Below are 25795 nucleotides of genomic sequence, written 5' to 3'. Positions count from 1 at the left end.
GTGGCATCCACACGACATCTACGTGTTTATTCCAGTGGAGGAAAGACCTGAAGAGGAATTTATAAGAACCAAAATATTTCAAGAAATACAGAGGATCAAGCGCTAACTAGATAAATGATTTTGCCTTTAATGTGACATTTGTAGACTCTAAATTGCCCATGGGCATGACTGTGAGTGCGAATGGTTGTTTGTTCCTATGTGCCCTGCGATTGGCTGGCAACCAGTTCAGGGTGTACCCCGCCTCCTGCCCGATGACAGCTGGGATAGGCTCCAGCACGCCCGCGACCCTAGTGAGGAGAAGCGGCTCAGAAAATGGAGGGATGGATGTGACATTTGTGTGTGTGTGTGTGTTCGTGCATGCGTGCGTGCGTGCTGGGGCTTTTGCAGTATAAATGTGTGACAGTTAAAGTGGCAATGTCAACAGGGAGCCATATTTGCTTATGTGTGGGTGTGCAGTTCGAAAATGGAAAAAGAGAACTACTTTTTTTCAGTTGTGTGTGTGTGTGCGCGCGTGTGTGTGTGTGCGTGTGTGTGTACGGGGTGTGATATAGACCTCAGCCTAAGAGAAAAGAGCAGCTTGTTTGTCAATTAAAAGACGTGATAAAGCATGAAATGTGCTGCCAGCGCCACACGGGAAAAACGAGTGCGAAAGAGGCAAGACGAGCGTGTATTTGCATACATCTCGCTGTGCACTGTGTGTGTGTGTTACTTACGTGCGTGCTCGGGGAGGTGTGTCACTCTCCTCTGTGGAGATTAATTAACAGGAGCTGTCTGGTGAAAAGGCAGCATCGTTAGGCGGCGGGACAGCGACGTTCCTGGGGAGGATTTGAGTTGAACGTTGACGTTAGCGTGTTAGCGTGGGCCGTCCTTTGCTCTGGTGCACTTTCTTGGGAAGCCTAAGCGAGAAGGAATGAGTTTCCCCTCACAAGATGCTGCCGCCAACCGTGTTTGTGCGGTGGCGTGTTTTAACGGGTGGTGGATTATGACCCGGGTCTAATTGAAGCATTTAAGCCGTTTAAGCGTAGGGAACAGAAGGTCGTTACACTGGCGTCGGGCTTCAGCCGGCTCTGCATAAACAAAATAAAAGCGCTCGCACTCGCACTCTGCATGCGTACACGGGCCCTCCTCCTGTTTGCGACAGCCTCATTTTATTCATGATGCCGCTTATGACCCTGAACTCCCCAATGTGAGAAGGTGTGTGTGTGTGTGTGTGTGTGTGCGCACGCTTTGGGAGATGTGACTCTGTCACCTTCCGCTGGGCTCAGCCAGGTGTGAAAAGGCATTCTGTCAGACCTCGCTGCTACTGCTCCTTCCTGTGTGTGTGTGTGTGGGTGTGGGTGTGTGTGCGTGTGTGTGTGCGTGCGTGTGTGTGTGTGCATGTGTGTGCGCCTGGCACCTGGCCCTCAACTAACAAACTCCTCAAACCGCAGTGTTGCCCACAATGCCCTGGGGTTTCCTACTGAGAACATCTTCTCACTCTCAAATATTTTGAGCGGCAATTCGAGTGATAATAATCCGAACGGAACATTTTCAGCCTTTGTCTCAAATTGCTTTGAAATCCTTCTTACGTAACATCGCAAGAAAGTCATTTTCTTCTATTTGCACTCCCCATCTTTCTCAAAGCATTCTTGTTTTGAAGGCCTTTGAAAATTCTCTCTGCGAAATCCACGAACATTATTATTTATTTATTTTTTAGACGCCACGTGCTGCTATCACACGATCCATCTTCTATTAGAAAAACGCAAACATGCAGGGAGACGGGTATTTTATTCTGAATGCTCATACAATTAAAGGGAAGGCTTGAGTTTCGAATTGAAGATTGGCTTTTTCTTCTCTGGTTGATTATGAATGAATTTGTTTGCGTGTGAGTTGAGCCTGCCCTGATAAACACTCATTGGTCATTATAACATTTGGCGCCTTTACATAAACACAAGAGCTGTGTGTGTTTGTGTGTGTGTGTATGTATATATATATATATATATATATATATATATATATATATATATATATAAAAAGATACAAATGTTAAGTTTTGATTGACATTGCCAGAGGCATTTTAATTTAATTTATGGTTGTGGCTGTCGTTGCGAGCTGCTGGTGTCCTTTACCTCAGCAGTTCTCATGCTTTTTACACCAAATCCAACTTATACAAAATATTACTTAGCTCTCCAAGTACCACTATAATACTGACCAACATTAAAATACACTAATAGAGTAGGTGTAAGTGTTCTTCAAAAATCAGGCAGAGGTTTTTATCTCTCTCTCTCTCTCTCTCTCTCTCTCTCTCTCTCTCTCTCTCTCTCTCTCTCTCTCTCTTTCTCTCTCTATATATATATAAATAAATCAGAATCATATTTATTTGCCAAGTATGTCAAAAATACACAAGGAATTTGTCTCAGGTAGTTGGAGTCGCTCTAGTACGGCAACACACAGCCACTGTGACAAAATATACTTTTAGGGAATGAAAAACACACTCCAAAGAGTCACTGAGCAACGAAGGGTTACACCAGTCACGTGGTCATGCTGATACAATGACAATTGTGAAAATGATGCTCAGTCCTCAAGCAATTTCGAGCAGAGCAGAGTGAGTATGAGTATGAAATGTATATTAATATTGTATATTAACATTCCACTTAAATTTAGAAAACTAAAAAAAACTCATGATAAAAAGTATTATTTCACAAGTCACATTTTTTTTTGTGACAAATATTGAAAAACAAACAGTTCTTAAAAAAATAAGTGTAACAGTACTGCGCTTAAAAGTTAAATACAACTGAATGGCGCTTGGAAAGTCAATGTACTGTAGATGAAAAATAAAGTCAAAAATGTACTGTACTAACTAAAAAAACGTTGAAACAGGCTGTATGCATAGCTTCATTCTGATTGTCTTTCTTTCGTGTTTTAAATTATATTTGTATTTAATTTAGTGATTCTTTCAGTTGCATTAGAGAGATCCCATGTGCCACTCGCGGTAGCCGTACCGCACTTTGAGAATCACCGCTTGAGGTCGTAATGTTTCTGCGTTCCGTGCTTATGCACACGTTGGTGAACGAGGGGAGCGTCATTCCGAGGGCCGGACTTCGTTTCACTGGAGGCCAAAAGGTGAGAGCTTTATGTAACTGCAAAGAAACGAGACATTTGGGAAACGGTGGACTTGGAATACAATAATAATCTAATAATATTCGCCGGGAAAACACAGGAGATAAGATAGCTGAGGGAGAAGGGGTGGAATTTTGGAGCCCAGCAGTGAAGAAGTGTGAAGGGAGGATGGAGAAAGATCAGGTGGAAAGCAGAAAGACTTAGTTGCCTTCTGCACAGGCAGAGGGCAGCTTGAATACATGTCCAAATCATGCAGAAACACACACACACACACACACACACACGCACACAAACTACGAGCACTTTCTTAACTCTTCCTGCTAGGAGCCTTTTTGTGTTGTGCGTAGACTGCTGCGCCCCCTTGTGTCTGTTGCGGATTATAACGGCAATATAGCGCGTTGTCTTCGTCCTGCCGTCTGTGAGAGCGTCTTTTGGAAAATGGGTCACTGGTCACTAATTTCCTGTTCAGTGTCTATTCTGTGTTTGGCACAGAAAGGCAAAGGCGGAGTCTCGGAGGGAGGCGCAATAAGGAAGGAGTGAAAAAAGACAAAGAAAAAGCAAAAGCAGGAGAGTGAGCCGGCAGCTTACATTGGCTTCGCAATGACGACCTGTGCGTGTGCGTCTTCATTCGGTCTCTCGTCCTGATGGTGTTCAAGCACGTGAATACAATTTCAGAAATTGATAAAGAGTTATTATTATGTTCCTTTAGTGCGGACTACACTCCAAGCAGTCAATATTGTTTGTACTGGTATGTGGGAAAGAAAAAAAAAATCACTGCCTAATTACAATTCAGTTGTATTTCAAAATCCATTAACTGTTTTTAAACTTCTATTTAGGTCCTTTTTTTTTAGTTATGTGCAATACATTCTAATTGAATCATTATATATGTTTTATTTTCCCAAATTAAGGTGCGATGTTAATGTTTTGCAATAATATTAAATATACCTCTGCCTCGTTTTTTTATGAACACTTAGGCCTACTACACTATTATATCGTCATGTTGTCATGATGAACTTTTTTTTTTTTTTTTTTTTTTAAGGTGGAACTTAATTGGTGTAAAAAGATTGCGAACTGTTGGCCTAGCTGTTAGCATGTCTTAGTCAGTTCTGAGGTTTGGGCTTCTTTAAATAGCTGGAGCATATCAGCAATACACGAAATTACCGCTGTATGAAGCAGGGTGTTGACAGTTTAACAATGTTTGTTTTTCCAAACGCCAATTGACTTTGACACTTTTAACAAAGTGCGTTTACTTGTCTCCAACCTTTTCATCAGTGCTTTCAAACTGCACGGTGATAGAGCGCTACCAAGTGGTCAAACTCAGAACTGGAAGCGCTTCACTGATGTTCATTGAAAGTTGTTAATTGTACACGCTGGATGCTTTCAATGAATGTTAACCATCTTCAGAGTCTTTACATTTAATACATTTATTTGAAGGCGTTGTTGTGTCTTTAAATGGACCGTGTACAAGTCATTAAAAAGGGATATTCTGCCGTAGTGTCAGGGAATATTCGTTTTGAAGTTAATAAGAAACGGTTGAAGTAAACCAAGCAAGAAATACACCATCCACGAATGAGCGCAGCGCTTTTAGAATATCACGCAGTGGGAATACATTATTCCGGCTGGAGAATCTTGCTTCCGTGCTGCGTCGGTTGTTTTTCTTGGGTACAGGTGTTTTTGCATGCCCTGCTTGGATGTTCGTGGCAATGTGTGCGCGCGAGCACAAATGTTATCAGAGGTCTTGCAGGCTTTGCAGGTCTTTGTGCCTTTCCGCTTAGCTGGATGCTTTCGATGTTGGGCGTGTGTGCGTGGAGGTGGTGGTGATTGGCAGAGATGTAGAAAGAGGCTTTAACCTCCCGATCAATATGTCTACATGTGTGCGGAGCCAAGTGCTCAGTGTATGATCATCATCAAACAGATGTTTACGAGTATGAGCGTTTGTAGGCTCAATGTCTTTGGTCTGTTTATTGCCGTTCCGCTCGATGTTAAAATGACATATTTTGTAGACGATATATGGGCCGAGGTCCGTCGGTTGTGTGTCCCCGTAAGGATGGCAGTTATTCAATAGCGCGATGTGTATTTGAGCCGCTGACGTTGTTCCTGCCGTCTCCGGTCTTGCCGAACGTCCTCTGGCGGTTGCCGACGGGCACCTTTCTCCCCGATGTCAGCGGACTGCGTCGTAGCAATGTGTATCGAAGCCTCTTTTGGACACCCGCTCTTATTTTTCTTTCACGTTAGAATTTGCTGCAGTTCAAATTTTGGATATTTTTGCCTGCTATTTCTCTTTTGCAGAACATCTTTATTGCTTTAAGTTTGTCTGGATAATTCACAGCTCGAATGAACCGTCCAACGATCACGTACGCCGTAACGTTCGTCTCTTTCTCGCTCGCTCGCTCGCTCCAATGACCTGTATGTTTTGGTATGAACCCAGCTGCAGTCTTGTCGTGAAGCTGTTGTCTATGATAAAGCAGATAGTGTTGCTCCCTCGTCGGCCCAGTAACGTATGCAAACCTCTCCCAAACGCTTTGCAATAACATATGCAAAGCGGCGCCCGCTTGTTCCCGCCCCCCTTCCGCACACACAAGCCTGCTTGCTTCTCAGATTGTGTGTGTTTCCTTCTGATTGTCGTGTGTAACAGTCTAAGCTTTGTGTTGGCTGAAGGATTATCACGGCTTTGCCACCAGCAGCCAAGCAAGGACCTGAGGAGAGTGGGGCTTAAAAAGACGGAGTGTCGTAGTGTCCAGACAACTCTGGGAACGCACAGTTTTGAGTGTGTGCGTGGGTGGGTCCGTGCGTGCGTGTGTACGCGCACGCATGAGCGGTCACGGTCGGCTGGTCGGCTATGTCGACACAGCGAAGCCTTTCGGACCCTCTGGTTCTGCCCTCCATCCCCGCCCAGCCTCCATTGCGTGTTCGTTCTCCTCTTTTCACCGAGCGGCTCAAGTATGGCCGCTCCACAAAGTCCTCGTGTCATCTCAGCAGGAAGCGGATCACGATGTTCTTGCTGCCATTGCACTCGGACTGAATCTGTGCTTTCATGCGGAGACATGTGGACTAGTACCGATCTGGTAGTTTGGGCCACTTGTCATTTATGGGCTTCATGGAGGATGAAGTCAAATGTTACAAACGGGTGATGGTGTCATCTGTTCAATTCTCAACAGCGTGGACGGTAGGCTGATGCAATCTGCAAAAATATTTGTCCCCAGCTTAATCAAAAGCAACACAAAAATGTAAACGTATTGTGAAATTGATGTGTTGGTGCTAAACTGGTTCTAGGAATGGACCATTTTAGTTGTGGGGCATGGGCCAAATACCATCTTCATTCCAAACAACAAACTCCAAGTTTAGGTAGGGCTTTATACAGCTCCTTAGCCAAATATAGTCAGTTTCAAGCCCGATTCGTTTGAATGTAGGCCGATCTGAGGTTACGCGCAGTTCCGCAAAACTTCAGTTTGAAAGGCCAGGAGGACGTCGCACGAGATCTCAGCAAGTACTAGCAAGGAGAAGTTGCGGTTTCTTTGGCTTTTTATGGATTTGTTGAATAAGCAGCCTCAACGAGGGCAGTTAAGGGACAACATATCGCAGGCGTCAAGTGGAATCCTCACACATCCAAAAGCAATTTTTTGTTTTTTTTGCACCAGTGACCACCAGCACACATTTTCTCCCCCATTTTGTTCTTATAATACACCCAGCACGATCCATTGTTGTTGTCATCGCCATGGTAACGAGTGTATCCGGTCGCATTTGAGTTGACAAGATAAAGCCCAATGATCGTAAAAAAAACGTGATCCGGTGGTATCGGAATACAAGATTTTATTGCAGTAGTCGGAACAGTGCAATCGTGAAAGACCAAATTTGTCTTGTAGTCTGATCCGGGCTTTACATGTTATCTGTCCCACACCGCTTTTTTTTTGAATATATAACTTTATTGGTTGTCAGATATTTACAGTACTACGTCAAAAGACACGTCAAAATAAACCAGCTTTTGGATTCAAATATACTGTCCACGATGGCGATGTCTTTTGCGGTCATTGATCGGATCGGCGAATTATGACATTAAAGCTGCGCAGCCGATCAGCATAAAATGCTAATTATGGGCAGATACCGATCAAGCCGATCAGATTGGTGTAGAGTCTTCTTGAAATCGGTCAATTTGTTAAATAGCAGACCTGCATGGGGGCTGACCAATATTATAGATTTTTAAAAACAAATATGAAATTGACCAAATTTGGACAAGAGTTTTCCGCCCAACAGCAACGATAGATATAATTTTAAAAATGTATCTACACCAGAAGCCAAATGAAGTAAGTGGACAAAACTCTGTCCCCTTCGGTGTTTAATTTTTACATTTTACTTGTAGTGGTGATTAACCTCTTTTTAATTTGTATAACATATGTTAAAATGATGCTTTAAAGAGTGCCTATACTGTTGATAAAAGATAAGTTTTACCCAGCAACAGATTCATTCAGCAAAAATCAAAGTTCAACCAATGTCCCAGAAATGATCAAATTGTTAGAGAGTCCGCTGTATAAAATTCAGCAAACAGTGACACTGGATGGCTAGATTTGATTTTTGATTTACCATTTTATTGTAATTGCAAGGACTTTTACCAAATTCCTGAACAATACTACATGATGCATACCGATCTGCATTTCTGTGCTACATCATCTCGGTCTGGAAATCGCCACTTCTGAGGAATGCATTTTTTTTATTATTATTATTATTTATAAAACATTTTTAACCTTTTCAATCAGTGCAGTTTGGAAAGTCTTCCTCCCTCCTTTCCTCTTTTCCATGATTATGACCTGGACGACTCAGACTCTACACAGGAAGGAAGAAAGGGAAAAAAAAAGAATCTGTCAGCTGTTTGGATCCCCCGATAGGGAGGTTCCACGGATCCGAGCAGGTTGAGATAAGACGAGCCCAAGGTCGGGGTTGCCGCGACACAGGGAGACCTGCAGCCAATTTACATGAACCATGAATAGGACCAGGGTGGAGGTCAGGGGGCTGCGATGACGACAACCGTCATCTCTTTAGCCTGTGTGTGTGTGTGTGTGTGTGTGTGTTCACTGTGTGTGCTTGTGCGTGCAAGAGGTCTGTGATCTCCTGGCCTTTGTGATGGAGATGGGCCCGGCCGGTCTGACCCGATAATGACGCGACGCTCTAATAGCATTCATCCTTTCTACCGCAAAACTACTCATGCGTTAAAAGAGAGAAGGAGGGAGGGGGAGGGGAAGGAGCGATGCGGAGAGAGGGAAGCTCGGAGGCGGCTACTGACATTAGCGAAGCTATGTTCAAGAAATGACACGGGCCACAAATGATTTGTGATCTCGGAATCATACAAAATGACGGGGCATCTTTAGAGGCGTGTGTTGAAGAGTGTGTGCGTGCGTGCGTGCGACAGTGTGAGACATCTGCGCTGTGTCTCTGCTCTTGCTCTTTATCAGTGTATATTTGCTGTGCTTACTGGAGCATGCGAGGCTTTCAGAGCCCCGGCCCATCAGGGACGGCGGGACCCCGTGACGCACGCGCACACACACACACACACATACATACACACCTATCATACGGGGGTCATTACAGGCGGCGACCTATAGCCGCGGCAATCAGCAGTTTATATCGGCGCCTGTATTCACCGTATCAATCGCATGGGAATGATGGGAGAGAAGTGAAAGATGAAAGCGCATTGTATCGAGCAGGCACATATATGATCCCAACCAGAGAGTATTTTATGTTAAACCTTCCTGTCAGTTTTTTTTTTTTTTCCCCCCAATTATGTCCCTCTGTGCTTAGACCAAGACGGGCCCTCCTTTGAAGCAGAAAGGGGAGGACAATGGTCGAAGCCCCGCCTACTGCTACAACTGTTCCAAAAAAGGACACTTCGGCCATGTGAGTAATATTGGAGTGTATATCAAGTGTCTTTGTTGCTTTCAGTGCGTGGTGGTAGTCGTGTTTGACTTTGCCCGACTTGACATTAAGAATGTGCCTCTTTACACACGTCTCCAAAACTCAACTGGCACTTGACTCAATGTACATTGCTTCTGCCAAATCGAATACTTCTATAAATACCTCAGGAAGATCACCAATGAAAAGTTCAGTTTCCATCCTGAGTTCATTTAATCATTGGTCGAGACGTTAGGTGCACCCACGTAATCAGGAATAACACCAGATGCATATTAAAAAGATCTGCTTTGAGAAAGCTAACAATACTGACTTTCGATTGACACTGTAGAGAAATTGTCTCCTACTGGGATAAACAGAATTTTAGAACATTGAACTCAGCTTTCTTGATAGGGAATTTCAACAACCACAGCTGGAACAAAGTGATCTCAACATGGATTTAAAAAACAATCTCATTTGTTAATATTTTTAATCTCCTTGTGTATTGGAACACAATCAAATCCAATATGCCAAGGGATACAATGTGGTAGTCTACAAACATGCATTTCTTCTTGTTTCACAATAGGTTTTTAATGATTGCAGTTGTAAACCGCAGCAATGTAGAACTGCACTTGCATGTATGTGATTGTCAATCACATAAATAAACAATGTTGGTAAATGAATGCTTCCCTGACACCTGCAGTACTTCAAATATCTGGTGACTGTACAATTTGTCGCAATGACAAATGAGATCCGGGATGCTGGATTGAGTACATTTGTGTTTTCAAAATGATTATTAAAACATTGACATGCCAACTCATGCTCCTTTTTGTGCGCGCCTCAGGGCTGCACCCAGCAGCGGATGTTCAGGGGGACGTATGCTACCACACCCTTCATCAACTATTACGACACCACGGAAGACATCAAACGTAGACAACACAGGCTGAAGTTCAAGGTTAAAGGTTGGTCATGTAGTAAAAGAAAACATTCAGGTATTTGAACGTATCATGTGCTAATGCAATTCACAAAATGAAAGCCAATACTCGAGGGGCATATTACTACATTAAAATAATCTGGCCCCTGTCATGTAGCTTAAAAAATGCTCTGTGTGATGCAGTGCCAAACCCAACCGCAATTATAAACTTGCTGTTAAATTAATACTGTTGTCTTCTTTTCCCCAGAACTGAAGGAAAATGGCCTTATGCCCGACAATTCTCAGACTCCGCTTACTCCAGGACCACCGAAGAAGAAACACAAAGTCAGTTGTACGAACAACGGCCACCTCTTTAACCATAAATTCGATAGGACTTGTAGCAACCACAAAGCCAGCGCCAGCCATATATTTTTTCGTGACAGAGATGACCCAGAGGCTGCAGTTTTTCCAAAAAGTAAGTCGAACAAGCACAGACAACAAGAGAGTGCCGGCAAACGGTGGAAGCCCAAACGAGCGGTGCCCAGAGAACGCGCCGCTCCGGCCAAACTCATCATGGACGAGGGCGGGGACTTTCCCAGGGGGCGGGGCAGAGGAGAAAAAGCAGAGCAGAACAACAACAATAACAAAAAGAGTCAAAGAAAGAAGAATAAAGAAGTTTCATCAGCGGGGCTCAAAGATGGTCTTTTCAGGACAGCACCTGGGAAGTCAAAGAAAGACAAACGTGAAAAGAAAAGGAATCATCTGCATACAAAAATGGCCGCACAGATGTATCAAACAGATGAGAATCTGTTTAACATCAAGCAAAGGAAACGCAAGCGATAGCACTGTGTGTGTGCGTGTGCGTGCGTGCGTGTGCGCGCTGCTATGGATTTGGCATTGATTAAAGATCAACCTTTCTTTTCATCCATATCGTCTTTCGATCAAATTTTGTCTCAATCAAATTAATTGTTGCTAATTGGCATTGGTTGTTTTCTTGCATCAGTGTACAATTTACAATTTTTTCCCCCCCTCAATGCTTCTTGAAGTGTTAAAATGTGACGTCTTTTTATGCCACTGATTGGAACACATTTTAAATTAGTAACTGCTGCTTGGAATTGGATCCAAACACTTTTTATTACTGTAGAATTGCAAATTTGAATTGCCGTAAACACCTCTGTTGCTCAATCTTACAATCTAAAGTTTATCCTGACGAAATGTTGGTGTTAATGGTTGCAACATAACAAAGCCTTAATAGCGTGACCGGAGAGACGACGGGGTGGTTTCCCTCACCAAAAACTTGTTAGAAGCACTGAAAAGTCAGCTTTACCTTCCTGGATAACCTTTACATTTAGTATTGACCACACAATTCATATTGTATTCTTTATTGTGTATGATGTAGATGTCACAATAAAAGATGACAGAATATCACTATGATTAACAGCTCTTTGATTAAATCCTGCTTCTTTATTCTTAAAAGATGTAAGCAGAATATATCGCACTCATGTTTCATCATTCATCTTCACTGACCTGCTGAAGTAGTACAGTACATGCTTGAATATTGCAAAAACAAAAAAAAACTTTATCTGTAGCTTCTCAGTCATCTTGGTCATGGTCATCTGCAATGGTTTAGGTGAGGCAAAGGGACTCTTGTTTATTGAATTTTCAGTTTTTTCCCCCAGGTTTTAAAATGACTGAAGCAATTATGCCGAGATTTTCGGCTGACAAACAAACCTCGAATCTACTTGTAGGACAAGGACATCAAATGTGAAAGTATGCATGCCACTGATCATTTTTCCCTTCACCAAATTTCTGAGAACTTTTCTCCTATTTGACACGAAGCTGTCGTCATCGATATTACCACATTTTCATTAAAATGTGAAGGCAACACGAGGTGACATTCATTTGTTCATTCATATTACAGCGCCTTAAGTGGACATAAATGATAATTCAACGATGACCCCGACTTTCCAAAGTAAATAGTCAAAGTACGATAATGGATTTAAAACTAATGTAACGGACGAAATGTGTCGAATTGCTGCTGCTGAAATTTTGTGTGTACCCCATTATTCGTCTTCCATTCTTACTCCGCTTAGGCAAACTAGTTATATTCATTCAATAGGCCAATGTGACCAACTCCAAATGCTGTCAAGTGTCCGCCGTTATATGACGTTTTTCACCGCCCAATAAAGAAGAAATTGGGATTTCCCCATACAACTTGAACGCAGCAGCCCGTATTAGCTTTCCGTGTGCGACTATAAAATCGCTTGAGGGAAGCGACTCGCCTCATTTCGCCCGCCTCACATGGAAGTTCCACTTGAATAGAGACACAGTCTCCGTAATCGACCGAAGAAGCAACATGGAAGACGGCTTTTCCAAAAGCGGGGACGCCAAAGTGGACCGCGCTGTCACACAATGGCTGCGATATGACAAGGTATGCTGACAGCTAGCTGTTAGCCTGCTAGCTTGCAAATGGTTCCCAAAGGTCACGTGAAGTCTCTCCTGGCGACATTATTATATATTGCATCGCTATGCAAATATATTGTCACGAAAGAAGGAAGCGGACTTGGAATGACGCGAGGGCGCTTCTTACTAATCATAACACAACTGACCTCCGTGTATTTTACACGCAACTCTACAGAAGTCTTACTTTACGAAGCTGTAATTACATCACTTGACAAACAATAATTATAAACGAATTCCGTGTCAAACTCCTTGTCTGTAACGGTACAAGCACAGCGGGGCATCTTAATGAGCCATCCAGAACATGTTACTTTTCTAATAACTACATTTAGATGGACTCTTAGAACCCGCACAAACGGAAAGAAGTGTACTCACCGGAGTTGTTTGAGGAATTCTTTCTTTGCAAACACACTGCTGCTCTGTTTCATTATTTCAGTTGTAGTTTGCTGAGGCATGTATTTCTACATTATAATGTGTTGTACTTTATAATGCTTTACACTTATATAGTGCTTGACAGTTGCACACGATTCATTCATACAGCCTAGTGGTGGTAAGTTACTTGCGTAGCCACAGCTGCCCTGGAGGGGGCAGTCTGACGAAAGCGTGGCTGCCATTCTGCGCCTACGGCCACTCCGACCACCACCAAACATTCAACCGCATTCTTGCGTTGGCAATGTGGGGGCACGACGATGACGACGTGCGCTGAACTCGTCTCACGTATTAAAAAAAAAAAAAAAAAAGGGGGTTTGCACTTTGTTTGTGGAAGGCTAACAAATATAATACTGAGGAATGTAAAACAAAAAAAACCTGCTTTGGGGAAGTCTGCAACAGCACAAGAGTCATTGTTTTATTTGACTCGCCCTGGGAACATAGCGATCGTATCTGCCCATCCTGTTTAACAGTTGATGAAAACTTGGGGCAGTACGTACACCGACCGGCAAAAGCACAGTTGAAAGGAGTTCCGGCCTACTTGCGTGACTTCGTAGCATGGCTCGACACTTCGGGACGGACCGGCTCCAAGTCGGCCTTCGATCGGCCACAAGCTCCAAAAGAGAATCGGCAACGTGTCGGAATAGTTTTCGTTGCCGTAATGTTTACACCAGCGAAAAAGTTTCCTCATCGCTCTTCATTTTGCCCAGCGGTGCCGTGTGCATCGCGGCTGCCGTTCACACACACACAAATACTACAGATGCCTCACACAAAGACCAATTTTTAAATACAATAACAATAAGAAGAATGCTGTTTGTTTGCTGAAACTTGAACCGTTTTACTTTACTCTGGGAGCATGCCTTTGCATTGACTGGTAGATGGCGTTTACAAGACTCTAACGCTGACGCCATGGCGATTGTGGAAGTACTTGCGGCGGCAGAAATATTTAGCCGGAAGTCCGGTCCCGTCTGTAGCCCACTAGCGGCTAATGACACTGCCGGCCAACTCTTGTCAGCTCACCGCAACAATGACAATTTATCGAGTCCGGAAAAATCATCGTGTCCATTTTCTCTATCGAGTGATAAGTCGATATAGTAATTATCGTGACAGGCCTAGGTAGAAAGAAAATGTCAAGAAAAGCCTACAAGAACACGGAAATGGATTTGGCACTTTAAAATGGTGGCAGGTGCATGCCGACTCCCAATGAACGACATTTTCTCAGTTCATTTTTATTTCCCCTCTCTGAAAGATTTCTTGTTTGTCAGTTGGGTTTTACAGGTTATAGGTTGCATTTTGAAATGATTTATCTTGGTCTGTTTTTAAATATCACAAAAACCTAGCAATTGAACTGGGGTGTGTGGACATTTTACATCCACCATTTTGTGTTTTGTGTGCCTTTTCACACCCAAGAATCCAAAGACTGTGTGCGCGGTGGAGAAGCTGCTGAAAGACGGCGCGGTGGAGACGCTCAAGAAATGTTTCTCATCCAGGATGGCGTTCGGAACGGCGGGTCTGAGGGCAGCCATGGGCCCCGGCGTCGCCTGCATGAACGACCTCACCGTCATCCAGACGACGCAGGTCGCTGCACAAATAAACAGCCGACACGCACATGAGCACATACGCTCACGTTGCTAGTTCATGTTTTATGTCGAGTGAAATCGCAAAGGCACACAGACAAAACATTGTGAAAGTGTGATTTATTTTGTATTTTTTTATTCTTTATCCGTCTCAAGAACAAATTCCAGTTTGTGAGATGTGTGTGAATGAGGTCCAGTGTTTTGCAAGCAAGAACAGAATGCGGAGGAACGGATTAATGAGGTTGTTTGAGACAACAAAGCGCTGATTTGCCATTTGAAGATCCCTGACTAAAACGGTCTGTTGGAGATAAAGAATTGGATTTATTTTATTCGACATTTAAAAAATGGCTGTTTGAGAGTTTGTTCCGGGTCCTTGATATCCGGCATCAGGTCCATATCCGCTCTTTGTCCTCACTAGTAGCACAACTTGGCACACTTGGATTTAACAAAGGTACAAATTAGATGTGCAACAATTCATTGACAACTAGTTTGATAACCGATTGATTAATGGTTTAGAGACATTTTTTAACTTAAAATTGACCAAATCCTCAGAATTTCAGCCTCTCAACAGCAAATATTCTCCCATTTCTGTAGTCCTCCATGAAAGCAGACTGATTATCTTTGTGTTGAATCGAAAATAAGACTCTGAACATTTTTGACGATTTCCTGACGGCTGTTACGGAGCAAACTGATGTTTGTGCATTTGCTGCAGTCAATTTGAAATAATGTGATGGGTTTTTTTTAATACCGCGATGGAAATTGAAACTATTTTTTTAAATCCGATTAATGGAATAAACAATCAACAGATGAATCGATTATTAAAATAAAATAGGTAGCCTAGTGCAAATTTTAAGTATTTTTTTTGTGTGTGTTAACCTGGAGGAATAAACTGAACGTTTAACCTTTATTTGAAGTCACACTGCCCGCTTGTATTCAGCTTATTTGTCATTGTTCTTACTCGATAGGGTTTGTGTCGCTACTTAGAGGACAGTTTTGTGAACCTGAAGGAGCGAGGAGTGGCGATCGGCTACGACGCCCGAGCCCACCCGCCCAGCGGGGGCAGCAGCAAGCGGTTCGCCCGACTGGCTGCCGCCGCGTTCATCGGCCGGGGGGTTCCTGTGCACCTCTTCTCTGACATCACCCCCACTCCCTTCGTGGTAAAGTGCTGCTTCATCCTCACGTCTCACAACCGCTCTAACGACTGCAGGAGTTCACCGCCAATGTAGTTAATATCACGGCAGCACGGTTAAGTTCACTTCTGGTATAGTGGGACAAAAGCTACAGAGCAAATTCCATTCCCAAAACACACTTCTCGCAGTTGACTACACGTTACATAAGATGTTTATGATCAACTTTGCTGCGGGTGCCCCTTCACATATGCCGTTAGTTCCCTCCCTGCATCCTTCACGTAATGTTTTATCCACATCTTCTTGGCTGTGGAATCCAGTTGAAGAACACAGGCATGATCTTTGTTGGTGTGTGTGTTTTTTTTTTTGTGTTTGTTTTCTTTTCGCTATGCAGCCTTTCACAGTTTCACACCTGGGTTTGTGTGCTGGTATCATGGTGACTGCCTCGCACAACCCCAAAGAAGACAATGGCTACAAGGTAACACTCCATTCACTCGTTTTTTTTTTATTTATTTGAAGAATTTGTTTTTGTTTACACCTGCCGCCTGTGATTTAGGTATACTGGGCCAACGGTGCCCAGATTGTGTCCCCTCACGACAAAGGCATCTCAAAGGCCATAGAGGAGAATCTGGAGCCTTGGTCAGAGGCCTGGAATACAGAGGCAGCCCTGATGAGCCCCCTGCTCAAGGACCCGCTTGAGGACATCCACACACACTACTTCAAAGCCATCCAGAAACACTGCCTTCACAGGTAGCCACATACATACAAACAAGTGGACAATATTAAGCGAAAGGTTGTCCACATTAAAATGTTTCATTTCCGCTTCCGACTCTGCTTGCACATTTGTTTCCATCGGACAAGATTTGAAAGGGATCCGAATGAACTTTCGTCACACTAGCAATCACTACCGAAACCCACTTCTGAAAATATCCGTCCGTCTTCATGTGAACATTGCCTGTGTTGCACATTAAACCTCTGTTGCAAAGTTTGCTAACGCTTATTGGTTGTCACGATATGCAAGGTATGCCACGCTACATTGTTGAAACGCGCTCGCATACAAAGTCGTGAGTGCGGTTCTTTCTTCTTTCAGGGAATTAAACAAGAGCTGCGAGGTGAAAATCGTACACACGTCGGTGCACGGCGTCGGCCACGCATTCGTGCGGTCTGCTTTCGAGGCCTTCGACCTTCACCCGCCGTACGCTGTGGCCGAACAGAAAGACCCGGACCCCGAGTTCCCCACTGTCAAGTACCCCAATCCTGAGGAGGGAGAGGGAGTTCTGGTATGCACGCAACACACACCGCAGGGATGCGGACAATCGTGTCGTGTAGGTGCGGTGCGTTTATGTGCAGGACGTGTTTTGCAGAACCTCTCCTTCTCTTTGGCTGCGACGGAGGGGGCCACTGTAGTGCTGGCCAACGATCCCGATGCGGATCGACTGGCTGTCGCCGAGAGGCAGGAGAGGTGTGTCGAGATTTTTAACAGACTGTACTGTTGGCTTCTTTTTTTTTTTTTTTTTTTAAACATTTTTCTCATAGGAAATGATTGAAATATGAAAAAATCTGTTCCTTCTTAATTTTCCATTTACTGTTTCGAGAACATTGGAACATTGATACCTGTTACACAAATGTAAATTTCGGTTAGCCACTGATAATATTAGGACACTTTTAAAATGAATTTGAAAAGTGAATAAAGTCAAAGAAGCAACTCGTACTTGTCACTTTTGAACAATCTCAGTGGCCACGTGAGTGTAGAAAAATGAACAACTTAGAAAAACAAGAATGCTTGGAATGGGCGGCTGCTTACCCAACTTGAAATTGATGAGGCTGGTCCGTCTTTTTGAAAGTGCCGCAAAAAAGCAGAAGAAAAAACATTACTGTCAGTCTCACGATGTGAACGCGAAGCTTTTGCGTGCCTTTTTCCAATATTTTTCCATTACGTTTCGAGCTTTGTGATTGGCTGGCAACCACTGCAGGGTGTAGGATTCCTTTTACCGGTAATCAGCTGGGACAGACACCGGCTTCCTACGACGCTGAACAGGATAAGTGGTATCGAAAATTGATTGATGGATTTATAGTGCGAAGTAAACGTTTACAGATATGGTTCACCCTCACATTGTTAAATCTTTAATGAAGACGACCATTTTGTATGGGCGCACGGCATGTGCATGCATTTTCCTTTTCAGAGGAGAAATTCTTTGAAATGTCATAAATGTCAGAATGGCGTTTTCTTTTTTTTTTTTTTTTTTTTTTAAACCTCTCGCTGATGTATATTGTGAAATTTCTGCGGGCCAGCGGACAGTGGCGAGTTTTCAGCGGGAACGAGCTGGGAGCGTTACTAGGCTGGTGGATGTTCCACTGCTGGAAAGAGCAAAGCCCTGACGTTGGTGCTGTGAAAAATGTCTACATGTTGGCCAGCACCGTCTCATCCAAGATTCTGCGAGCCATCGCCCTCAAGGAAGGCTTCCACTTTGAGGTAACGCTGACGCAGCACACAAGTGACTTTTTGGCACGACCTTTAATGTAACTACAAAATACGGATTAAATTTGATGAACTTTCTGAATAGGAAACACTGACAGGGTTCAAATGGATGGGAAACCGAGCCAGAGACCTTTTAGATCAAGGCAAGACTGTTCTGTTTGCCTTTGAGGAGGCCATAGGTAAACACACACACACCGTTAGCCTAGTAGCATAATTGTCTCGTCATTTTTTGAGCGCTTTTGGATAACCAGGCGAAAAACATTTTCCTTGATTCAACCTTTGCGGATGACTGAGAATCTACACAGACATAAAGGGAAAAGGACATTTTTAGTGAGCACATATCGATATTTTTTGTTGACGTGACAGTCAGTTGAAAATGACTTGGGCAGCTATCCTATTAGCGTAATGAAATAATAGAAGGAATCTTCTGATTAAGTCTTCGTGGCATTCAATTAGAATAATTCTAATCATCCTCCTGATGTCACAAAGTGCTTTCAATTGTGGTCATGTGCTTTAGATTTTGCTGCTGGACAAGACCTAAACTGGACTGCCAGCCATTAAGAAACACTGACAGACATCGGAATTGGGAAGTTAGGTTAGCGTTAGGGTAACCAGTCAATCGAGTAAGGTCCACAACAGAAAATAAAAACTTGTTCTGCTGTATTCTTTTACAACAACAGCTTCTGATCAGGATTAAAAGTATAGACGATGAATGGAGCATTTTAAGTTCGCTTGGGTTATATTTGTCTGATATTTACATTTGTTTGATGATCATAAACATTGAAGTGGGGAAACGATGCAAAAATATAAGAATTTGAGACGGGGGGGGGGCGATACTTTTTCACGCCGCTGTACCCACATAATGATTTTCAGTACTTAATCAAACTGCATACGTCTATGCCGGCACAATGCGCTATTCTGGGTATTGTGGTGGATGTCAAAGCAGCAACAGTCATCAAATTGCTTTCCATTGCACATTGTGTGTGTGTGTGTGTGTGTGTGTGTGGGGCAGGCTACATGTGCAGTCCCTCAGTGTTGGACAAAGATGGAGTGAGCGCTGCTGCAATAACAGGAGAGATGGTTTCCTACCTGGCATCGAAACATAAAAGTCTTTCTCAGCAACTCACAACCATCTGTGAAGAGTAAGATTACACATTTACACACTGAATATTACCTCTGCCAAGCTTTACTCACTGTTGCCTAGAAAAACAAACTAATCAATTTCCATCAAATGCAAAAACGTATGTAAAAAACCTAAACCATGAAAGACCGCCTGCCAAACTGCCAACATTTTTCCAATGTACATTACCACCTGAGGTAGATTAAATCAATTGTTCAACATCTAAGCACAGTTTAAAAAAAAAAAAAAAAAGAAAAAAAACTTTGACCATCATGACACTTATGTGGCCTGTCAGTCACATTGCGTCAGGTTCTCCCGCTCGTGCGTAAGTCTGGTTTTTGTGCACCTTCATATTAGCGGAGTATATCGTATTGCATTCTCCCGTTGTGCGCAACGACACAAGAGGCGTGACTCATTGATGTCACGGGTGACTGTAAATCCCGGATTTTGGGATTTCCCTGAGACACGTGATTGCCATAGAAATCCACTTTGAAAATACGTCAACACTTTAAATATGAAATCAACACCCGTAGCGGATCCGCAAGTTAGGCATCCCAAGTGATGCGTCAGTGAGCACCGCTAACCTAACGCGCTACTTTGAAGGAACGTGTTCTTGTAGTCTCTATTAAATAAATAGAATAAACGTCATTTAATCAAAATACTGTGCTTCTGAGTGAATGCATGTTTGGAAGTCCATCAATAGGAATGTGAGTGCTGTTGATCAGGGTTGTCTAGCGACATTGCTAGCAACACCGATTTCACGACTGACAATTGCAAAGATCAAATAAAAACAAAATAAAACAAAAAAATCACCATTATCGAGGGTGCGTAAATGACCAAAAGATGCACAAATGACAGAATTTTGCAAGCCGCTACAGTGTGTATATATATATATATATAGCTTTCTGTCACTTCTCAGGTACGGCTACCACCTCAGCAAGAACTCTTACTTCATCTGCCATGACCAGGATGTGATCCGCGGCTTGTTTGAGCGGCTGCGCAACTACAGCGGCGACGGCACGGACTCCTACCCGAGCAAATGCGGCGCCTTCTCCGTCACCGCTGTCCGCGACCTGACCACCGGCTTCGACAGTAACCAGTCCGATAACAAGGCTGTACGTTTATTTTTTTTCCCAAACATTTATTACATTGATCATAACAAACCTGCGGGTAGAATCTCTTTCTTTCTTTTCTTTTTTTTTCTTCACTGCCTATTCTGCGCCGCATTGCGTGGTCCTCAGGTCCTTCCCACCTCCCGTTCGAGTCAGATGATTACGTTCACCTTCTCCAACGGGGGCGTGGCCACCATGAGAACCAGCGGCACCGAACCCAAAATCAAATACTATACCGAGCTGTGTGCAGCCCCTGGTAACGGGTACAAAAAGCAGGACGATCACGCCCATTTAACGGCCGAGAAATGTGCTCGTTCTGAAATCGTGCTCCTTTCTGTCGACAGTGATTTGGAGCACCTGAAGAAGGAACTGGACCAACTGGTCGACGCAATCGTTGAAAACTTCTTTGAGCCACAGAAGAACAAACTGCAGCCAAAGCCAGAATAGAACTGATGTGATAAAACACGCGATATGTCAAATACACGTGATTTTCATTCCAAATCGGCATCGCACAGACCAGAGGACCAGTGGCAACAACAACAGCATTCCATATGTCTGGAATCGCATCAAAAGCAATATTATCTTAAAAGGTATTTAAGGAGGTTCTTTTTGAAAATAAAAAGTCTTCATTCAAATAAAAAGTATTCATTTTCATAATGTTAATGTTTTTTGGAGCTTTTTGGATGGTTGTCTTGATGCACTCGGTACATTTTGAGTTTTGTTACGGTTGGGAGTACTTTCATGTCGAAAAGATTTTAATTTCTGTGAGCGCCGTAGTCATAAACGCATTGTATTTCATTGATCCTAAATAATTTTTGCCTTCTGTAATACACTTATTAATGGTGTCGACAGAGCTAGCGTATCCATTAGACTGCACGATGATAATTTGCAACCAAATGCATCCGGAATAGCTCGACTGTAACCAAGTACAGTATGCGTAATCGTGGTCTCTTTTCATAGACTAGATCCTAGAGAAGAGTACAGTACTGTAAAAAAAAAAGTAAAATAAGTTTGGGGAAACCATTAGACGTGTACTTTTATCAGTGACCCTACGTAGAGTTCCGACCTAAGTGACCCCTTCCCAATTTTGAGTTAAGTGATTTTTGAATTCTCTGGCCATAAAGTAGCAAGAGCTATAAGAATGTTGTCAGCTGATTATTAATGAAAAATAGACGACATTTTAAGGAGTCATTTCGATCCTGGAGAAATTTTAGGAAGTGCAATCTTTCTAAATATTTCTAAAGAATCCTGGTCGTTTGTAACATCATCTGGAGCAATGATTCCCGATCAGTGTGCCGCGAGAGGTCGTCACGTGTGCTGAGAGGAATTGTCCAATTTCACTGAACTGGCGTCAAAATCATTTCATACAAATAATGCATCTTTGTGCATCCATGTAGCCGATCTATAGTGATAAGGAGAACAATTAAATTGTCGTCCACTAGATGGCAGAAGGTACAATTAACTTGTTTATCCGTTGCTATTGGATTTGCGTTGAACTAAGCGGGCCCAGTTCTCACAAACCTCCATTTCTGACTACATTGAGATGAGATCATCATTTCAGTATTTATGTTTTGTGACATTTTTCTAAGGTCAAATGAGTGCCTTGGCTCAAAGGTTGGGAAACTGATTTAGGATGGACGATTAATGTATGGGAACGTACAACTTTGGCTCATATACCGGCTGCCAGGCAGTTCTAAAAACAAGAAGTAGACCCTAAGCTGTTATACAAAGTGTCCAAACATTGAACCCACAAATGGCCCTAATATTTAGTCATTCATTGCATGATTTTGTTCATCCTAAGTTTGCCGTGGCCCCCAGGGGACCTTTTCAAAATGAATCAAATGTGACTTGGGCCCTGGTCGAAAAAGCTTTGCCATGCTTGGCGTTGTGTTTGCTGTGTTGTGGCCCCGGGTGGGCGTGCCCCGCCTATTGTGCACGCCGGCCCCACGCAGGCATCATGCTGGTGCGGAAGTGGCTCTCTTCTAAATTTAACTGCAACTGATGACCAGGCCGCAACAGCGAGCCCGCGCTCTCCCTCCTCCGTCTGCTTGTGGGAACTCTGAACGGGACCAGTGAGCCGGTCTTGGTTCCGCTTCTAAACCAAACAAGTAAGGAGAGCAGAGCAGAGAAGGACGCTATCACAGATTTTGAAAACGTGCGCCAAATAGAAGTTTCGGTACTACAACTCTACTGCTAATTAGCATCATTTTTATATGATTTGCTGTTGTCATGCTTCAAATGTATTTGCTGTGTGAGTTTCACGGGGCTGTCCAAGATCATTTCATAATTGATGGGATTTTGTTTTTCTGAGGTGATCTATGACGTAATCGTATCGATATTTAGTCACTGTTGCAGGGGAGATGATCGATCATCACCTGTTTCCATCTTTGTCCGAACATGATCCCGGATCATGTGTGCGCGTGTCCTTGGCAAAGTTGCAAAGGACGCCAGGCGGTGACGAGGACCACCCTTCGCACTCCTCCGCTCCCAAATAGCCCAAGTCGCTCCTTGCGAGTGTCCTCATTTTCATTTGGGATTTTGTTGACTGTTCAACAATCAACAGCGCCTACATTTTCTCACTTTACCCAAGTGGCGCCCATAGGCGTTTCTAGCCCATTTAATTTGTTCTCAAGTGAAACCCAGCACCTCTAAAATAGGAGATTTTCTTATTTGTATTTCTAGTGTATGTCCTCTTTAAACAAGCTCGTCGAGTGCATAACCATACAGTACTGGTTGAAAAAGTTACAATGTGTTTGTTTTCTGAATCCAATCGTACCACCTCTGCTAGGCTCCCTAACGAGGACCCGCACTACAGAAAATGGATGGATGGCTGTCTCCTTGAAAGTGTCATTTTCCCCCATTTTTGTGTGTTTTGCAGGAGGAGCCATGGAGGGACTTTATTTTGAGGTGAAGCCCACGAGCGATAGGTCCCGTGGCGCTCCTTTAACTTTGGAGATCACTCCCTCGGGTCCCTCTGAGACGACTTGCGGCGATTTGATGGAGGAGGCAGGAGAGGCGGAGGAGGTGCGATACAAGCTGACATTAATCGGTTCCCTCCCGGTCCACCGCATGACCACCGCGGCGATGCTGCCCTGGGTGGTGGCCGAGATTAGCGGGTCGCGGGAGCCGGGGTCCGCCGTGTCTCTGTGCGTGTCGGCGTCGCGGGTGCGGTGTGTTTGCGTGCGGGCCGAAGGGCTGCCGTGGGACCCCCTGACGCACACGGAGCTGTTCGAGTGCCGCGCCCACCGGGTGGCCAAGCTCATCCACAACAGCCAGGAGCCCGGCAGCTTCGGATGCCTGCTCAGAGATGCGTCGCGCTGTGCCTGCTACGTCTTCAAGTGCCAGGATAGCGCCGAGGTAAGTGTGCCTGTGTAGGTATTAATATAGGCAATTACAAATATTTTGGGTCGATGTCAATTACTCAGTCCCTATCCCCCGCGAGTCGTGGGTTTAGTACTCATATACTCATATAGGTGCCAGTCAATCACAGGGAGCACACACAGACAGAAATTTGATAGGCCATATTCATCATTTAACTCACGGATGTCAGACTCAAGGAGCGGGGGCCGGATCTGGCCCGCCACATCATTTTATGTGGCCCGCGAAAGCGAATTTTGTAAATTGTTCTTCCTAAAATATGTCCCAAAATTTCATATTGTCATACGTATTAATAATGTTAAAATATTGCAAGCACTTTTTGTTACCGAGCCCCTTTTTCTTTACAGTAACAGAGCAACCGATTATGCTTGACTTCTGATTTCAAAATGGGTTATCCATGAATTTGTTGTGTATATGCAATAATATGAGGCAATTAACTTTTTATATGGTTTCACAGTCCTAATGGCCTGTCTGATGGAAGCCGTAACTACAACGTAGACCGCAACGAAAAATGAGTTTGACGCCCTTGATTTAACAGCTTGTTAAGAAAAAGGGAGCTTGGAAACAGGAAATCAGAACATTTAGCGAGGGATCCTTCCATCTAGTCTGAAGCACGGAAAGAACAACAAACGAAGAGCCGGGGTTCAACCCAAAATCTCAGAACTTTAAAGTAGACGTTAACCACTTGTCCACTGTGCAGCATTCTTCTATCCCATTAAAATTCATTCAAATAATATTTAAAACAATAGCGAATGTTTCTTTTCATCTATCAAAGACATTTTGCTAAATACTAGGGGTGAAGATTCCATGCTATTAGGTTGTGAGCAATTCTGTATTATGTTGGTTGACGCGTAACACACTCGTGTGACAAAGAACTAGCGGCCAGCACGAACGTGACCTGTGTGGTGCACTGTAAATGCCTGCCGGTGTGTATACATAAACAGTGTCACCAGCTTTTCCTTTATTTGGTATACTCCACCGCAGCTTTGCCATAAGTCACTAAAACAACACAATATATTTAAAATACAACAACCAAGATGTGATGAAAGTGTAGATATTCAACTTGGATTTAAGAGATTTCATAAAAATATGCTAGTTACCATTTGGGAATTAGGCCCATTGTATGCAGAGTACTTCCATTTGGTGTTCCACAGGTGTCTGTACGCAGACCTCCTTCAATATATAAGAAATAGTTCTGTTCTGCCTGTCCTTGCACGGTTTTCTGCGGGTACTCCGGCTTAAGCCCACATTCTCAAAACATGCTCCAGAGGTTAATTGAGGTAAATCGTCCGTAGGTGTGAATGGTCGTTTGTCTAAATGTGCCCTGCGATTGACTGGCGACCAGTTCGGGGTGTACCGCGCTCCATATAAGCATTACACAAAATGGATGCACGGACATCAGCAACTTACCTCTAATGTGTTGTGTCACAATAATGGCTACTTGGGAGTTAAGCAATACCAGGTATCTATAGTATACTATTGGCCTTGGGCTGCCATACGATATTAATACCGACTACATATTGTCATGATATTATTGGTGGCATGTCTTGTGTTGGCTTGTATTTCACTGCGGAGTGATTATTTGTGTTTAGTGCGAGCGCAGAACAGTTTGTACCAAGCAGGATTTCGTGTGGCCCTTGCAGCTTGTGTGATCTCTGTTTAGTGGAGTTTGGTAGCGTGTGTGTGTGGGGGGGGGGGGGGGGGGGGGGGGCTGACCATCTGTCACTCAACACTGACATTGGTTTTTGGTCACATGCGCACACAAAGACAGAAACGCACGTACACATGCGGAGCTTATGCATGCGGTCGTTGGCTGCAGCTGTGAGGCTTTGAACTCTTACCTAGAATTTAAGCAGCAGCAACAAAGTCGTGTCAGATTTAAAAAAAAAAAAAAACTGCACACACTCAGATGTGTGAAAATGTTCTGCAGGAAACAATGGACCAAAAGAAAGCTCTTATGTTGTTGACCTCCAAGAGACCTTTTGACCGTGACGTCACATATTTCCGGGTGGCATAAACTCGAGCGTTCTCCATTTGCACTGCTTGTAAACAAACTCTTTTACGTCATTCGGAAAACAGACAAATCGCTCGAACGAATATTTTAGCCTTCTTTTCTCCCGCCGTAGTTTGAATGTGTGAAGTCAAGAAGAAGAAGTTATGTGAGGTAAACGTCTTTAAAAGGAGTTAGAACGTCGGCTGCAAGTTACATTTCAACAGCGAAATA

General features: G+C 43.6%; 3 protein-coding genes across 12 annotated transcripts in view; all 3 read left to right on the top strand.

Annotated features, from left to right (window-relative positions):
* Nucleotides 1-11317, top strand: part of zcchc7 (zinc finger, CCHC domain containing 7) — a 45534-nt gene extending 34217 nt beyond the window's left edge. Inside the window, exons 8-10 of the mRNA XM_061771261.1 lie at nt 8890-8985; nt 9821-9938; nt 10158-11317. Of these exons, the coding sequence (XP_061627245.1) occupies nt 8890-8985; nt 9821-9938; nt 10158-10732 (789 nt within the window). The 3' untranslated portion in view covers nt 10733-11317. The remainder of the gene's footprint in view (nt 1-8889; nt 8986-9820; nt 9939-10157) is intronic.
* A 788-nt stretch (nt 11318-12105) lies between these two features.
* pgm2 (phosphoglucomutase 2) lies at nt 12106-20856 on the top strand. Of its 7 annotated transcripts, none has more exons than XM_061771259.1 (13): nt 12107-12320; nt 14189-14356; nt 15321-15512; nt 15877-15960; nt 16039-16232; nt 16573-16762; nt 16847-16944; nt 17775-17955; nt 18047-18140; nt 18974-19103; nt 20001-20196; nt 20323-20449; nt 20538-20856. In XM_061771259.1, the coding sequence occupies exons 1-13, from the start codon at nt 12246-12248 to the stop codon at nt 20552-20554; spliced, it is 1746 nt and encodes a 581-aa protein (XP_061627243.1). In that variant the 5' UTR covers nt 12107-12245; the 3' UTR covers nt 20555-20856. The 7 variants fall into 7 exon arrangements, with proteins under 7 accessions (XP_061627241.1, XP_061627239.1, XP_061627237.1 ...); XM_061771258.1 differs by having other exon boundaries at nt 20323-20456; XM_061771257.1 differs by having other exon boundaries at nt 12106-12320; nt 20001-20449.
* Nucleotides 20857-22185: 1329 nt separating this feature from the next.
* tbc1d1 (TBC1 (tre-2/USP6, BUB2, cdc16) domain family, member 1) overlaps nt 22186-25795 on the top strand; it is a 42506-nt gene continuing 38896 nt past the window's right edge. For 3 of the 4 annotated variants that reach the window (XM_061771249.1, XM_061771248.1, XM_061771251.1), the window contains exon 1: nt 23072-23550. In XM_061771249.1, coding sequence (XP_061627233.1) covers nt 23080-23550 — 471 coding nt within the window. In that variant the 5' untranslated portion in view covers nt 23072-23079. Of the gene's footprint in view, nt 22302-23071; nt 23551-25795 lie in introns of those variants that run through there. The other variant, XM_061771247.1, reaches the window with a different exon arrangement.

Source organism: Phyllopteryx taeniolatus, chromosome 4 (genome assembly GCF_024500385.1).
Source record: "Phyllopteryx taeniolatus isolate TA_2022b chromosome 4, UOR_Ptae_1.2, whole genome shotgun sequence".
NCBI lineage: Eukaryota > Metazoa > Chordata > Actinopteri > Syngnathiformes > Syngnathidae > Phyllopteryx > Phyllopteryx taeniolatus.
This window is presented reverse-complemented; position numbering and strand designations above follow the sequence as displayed.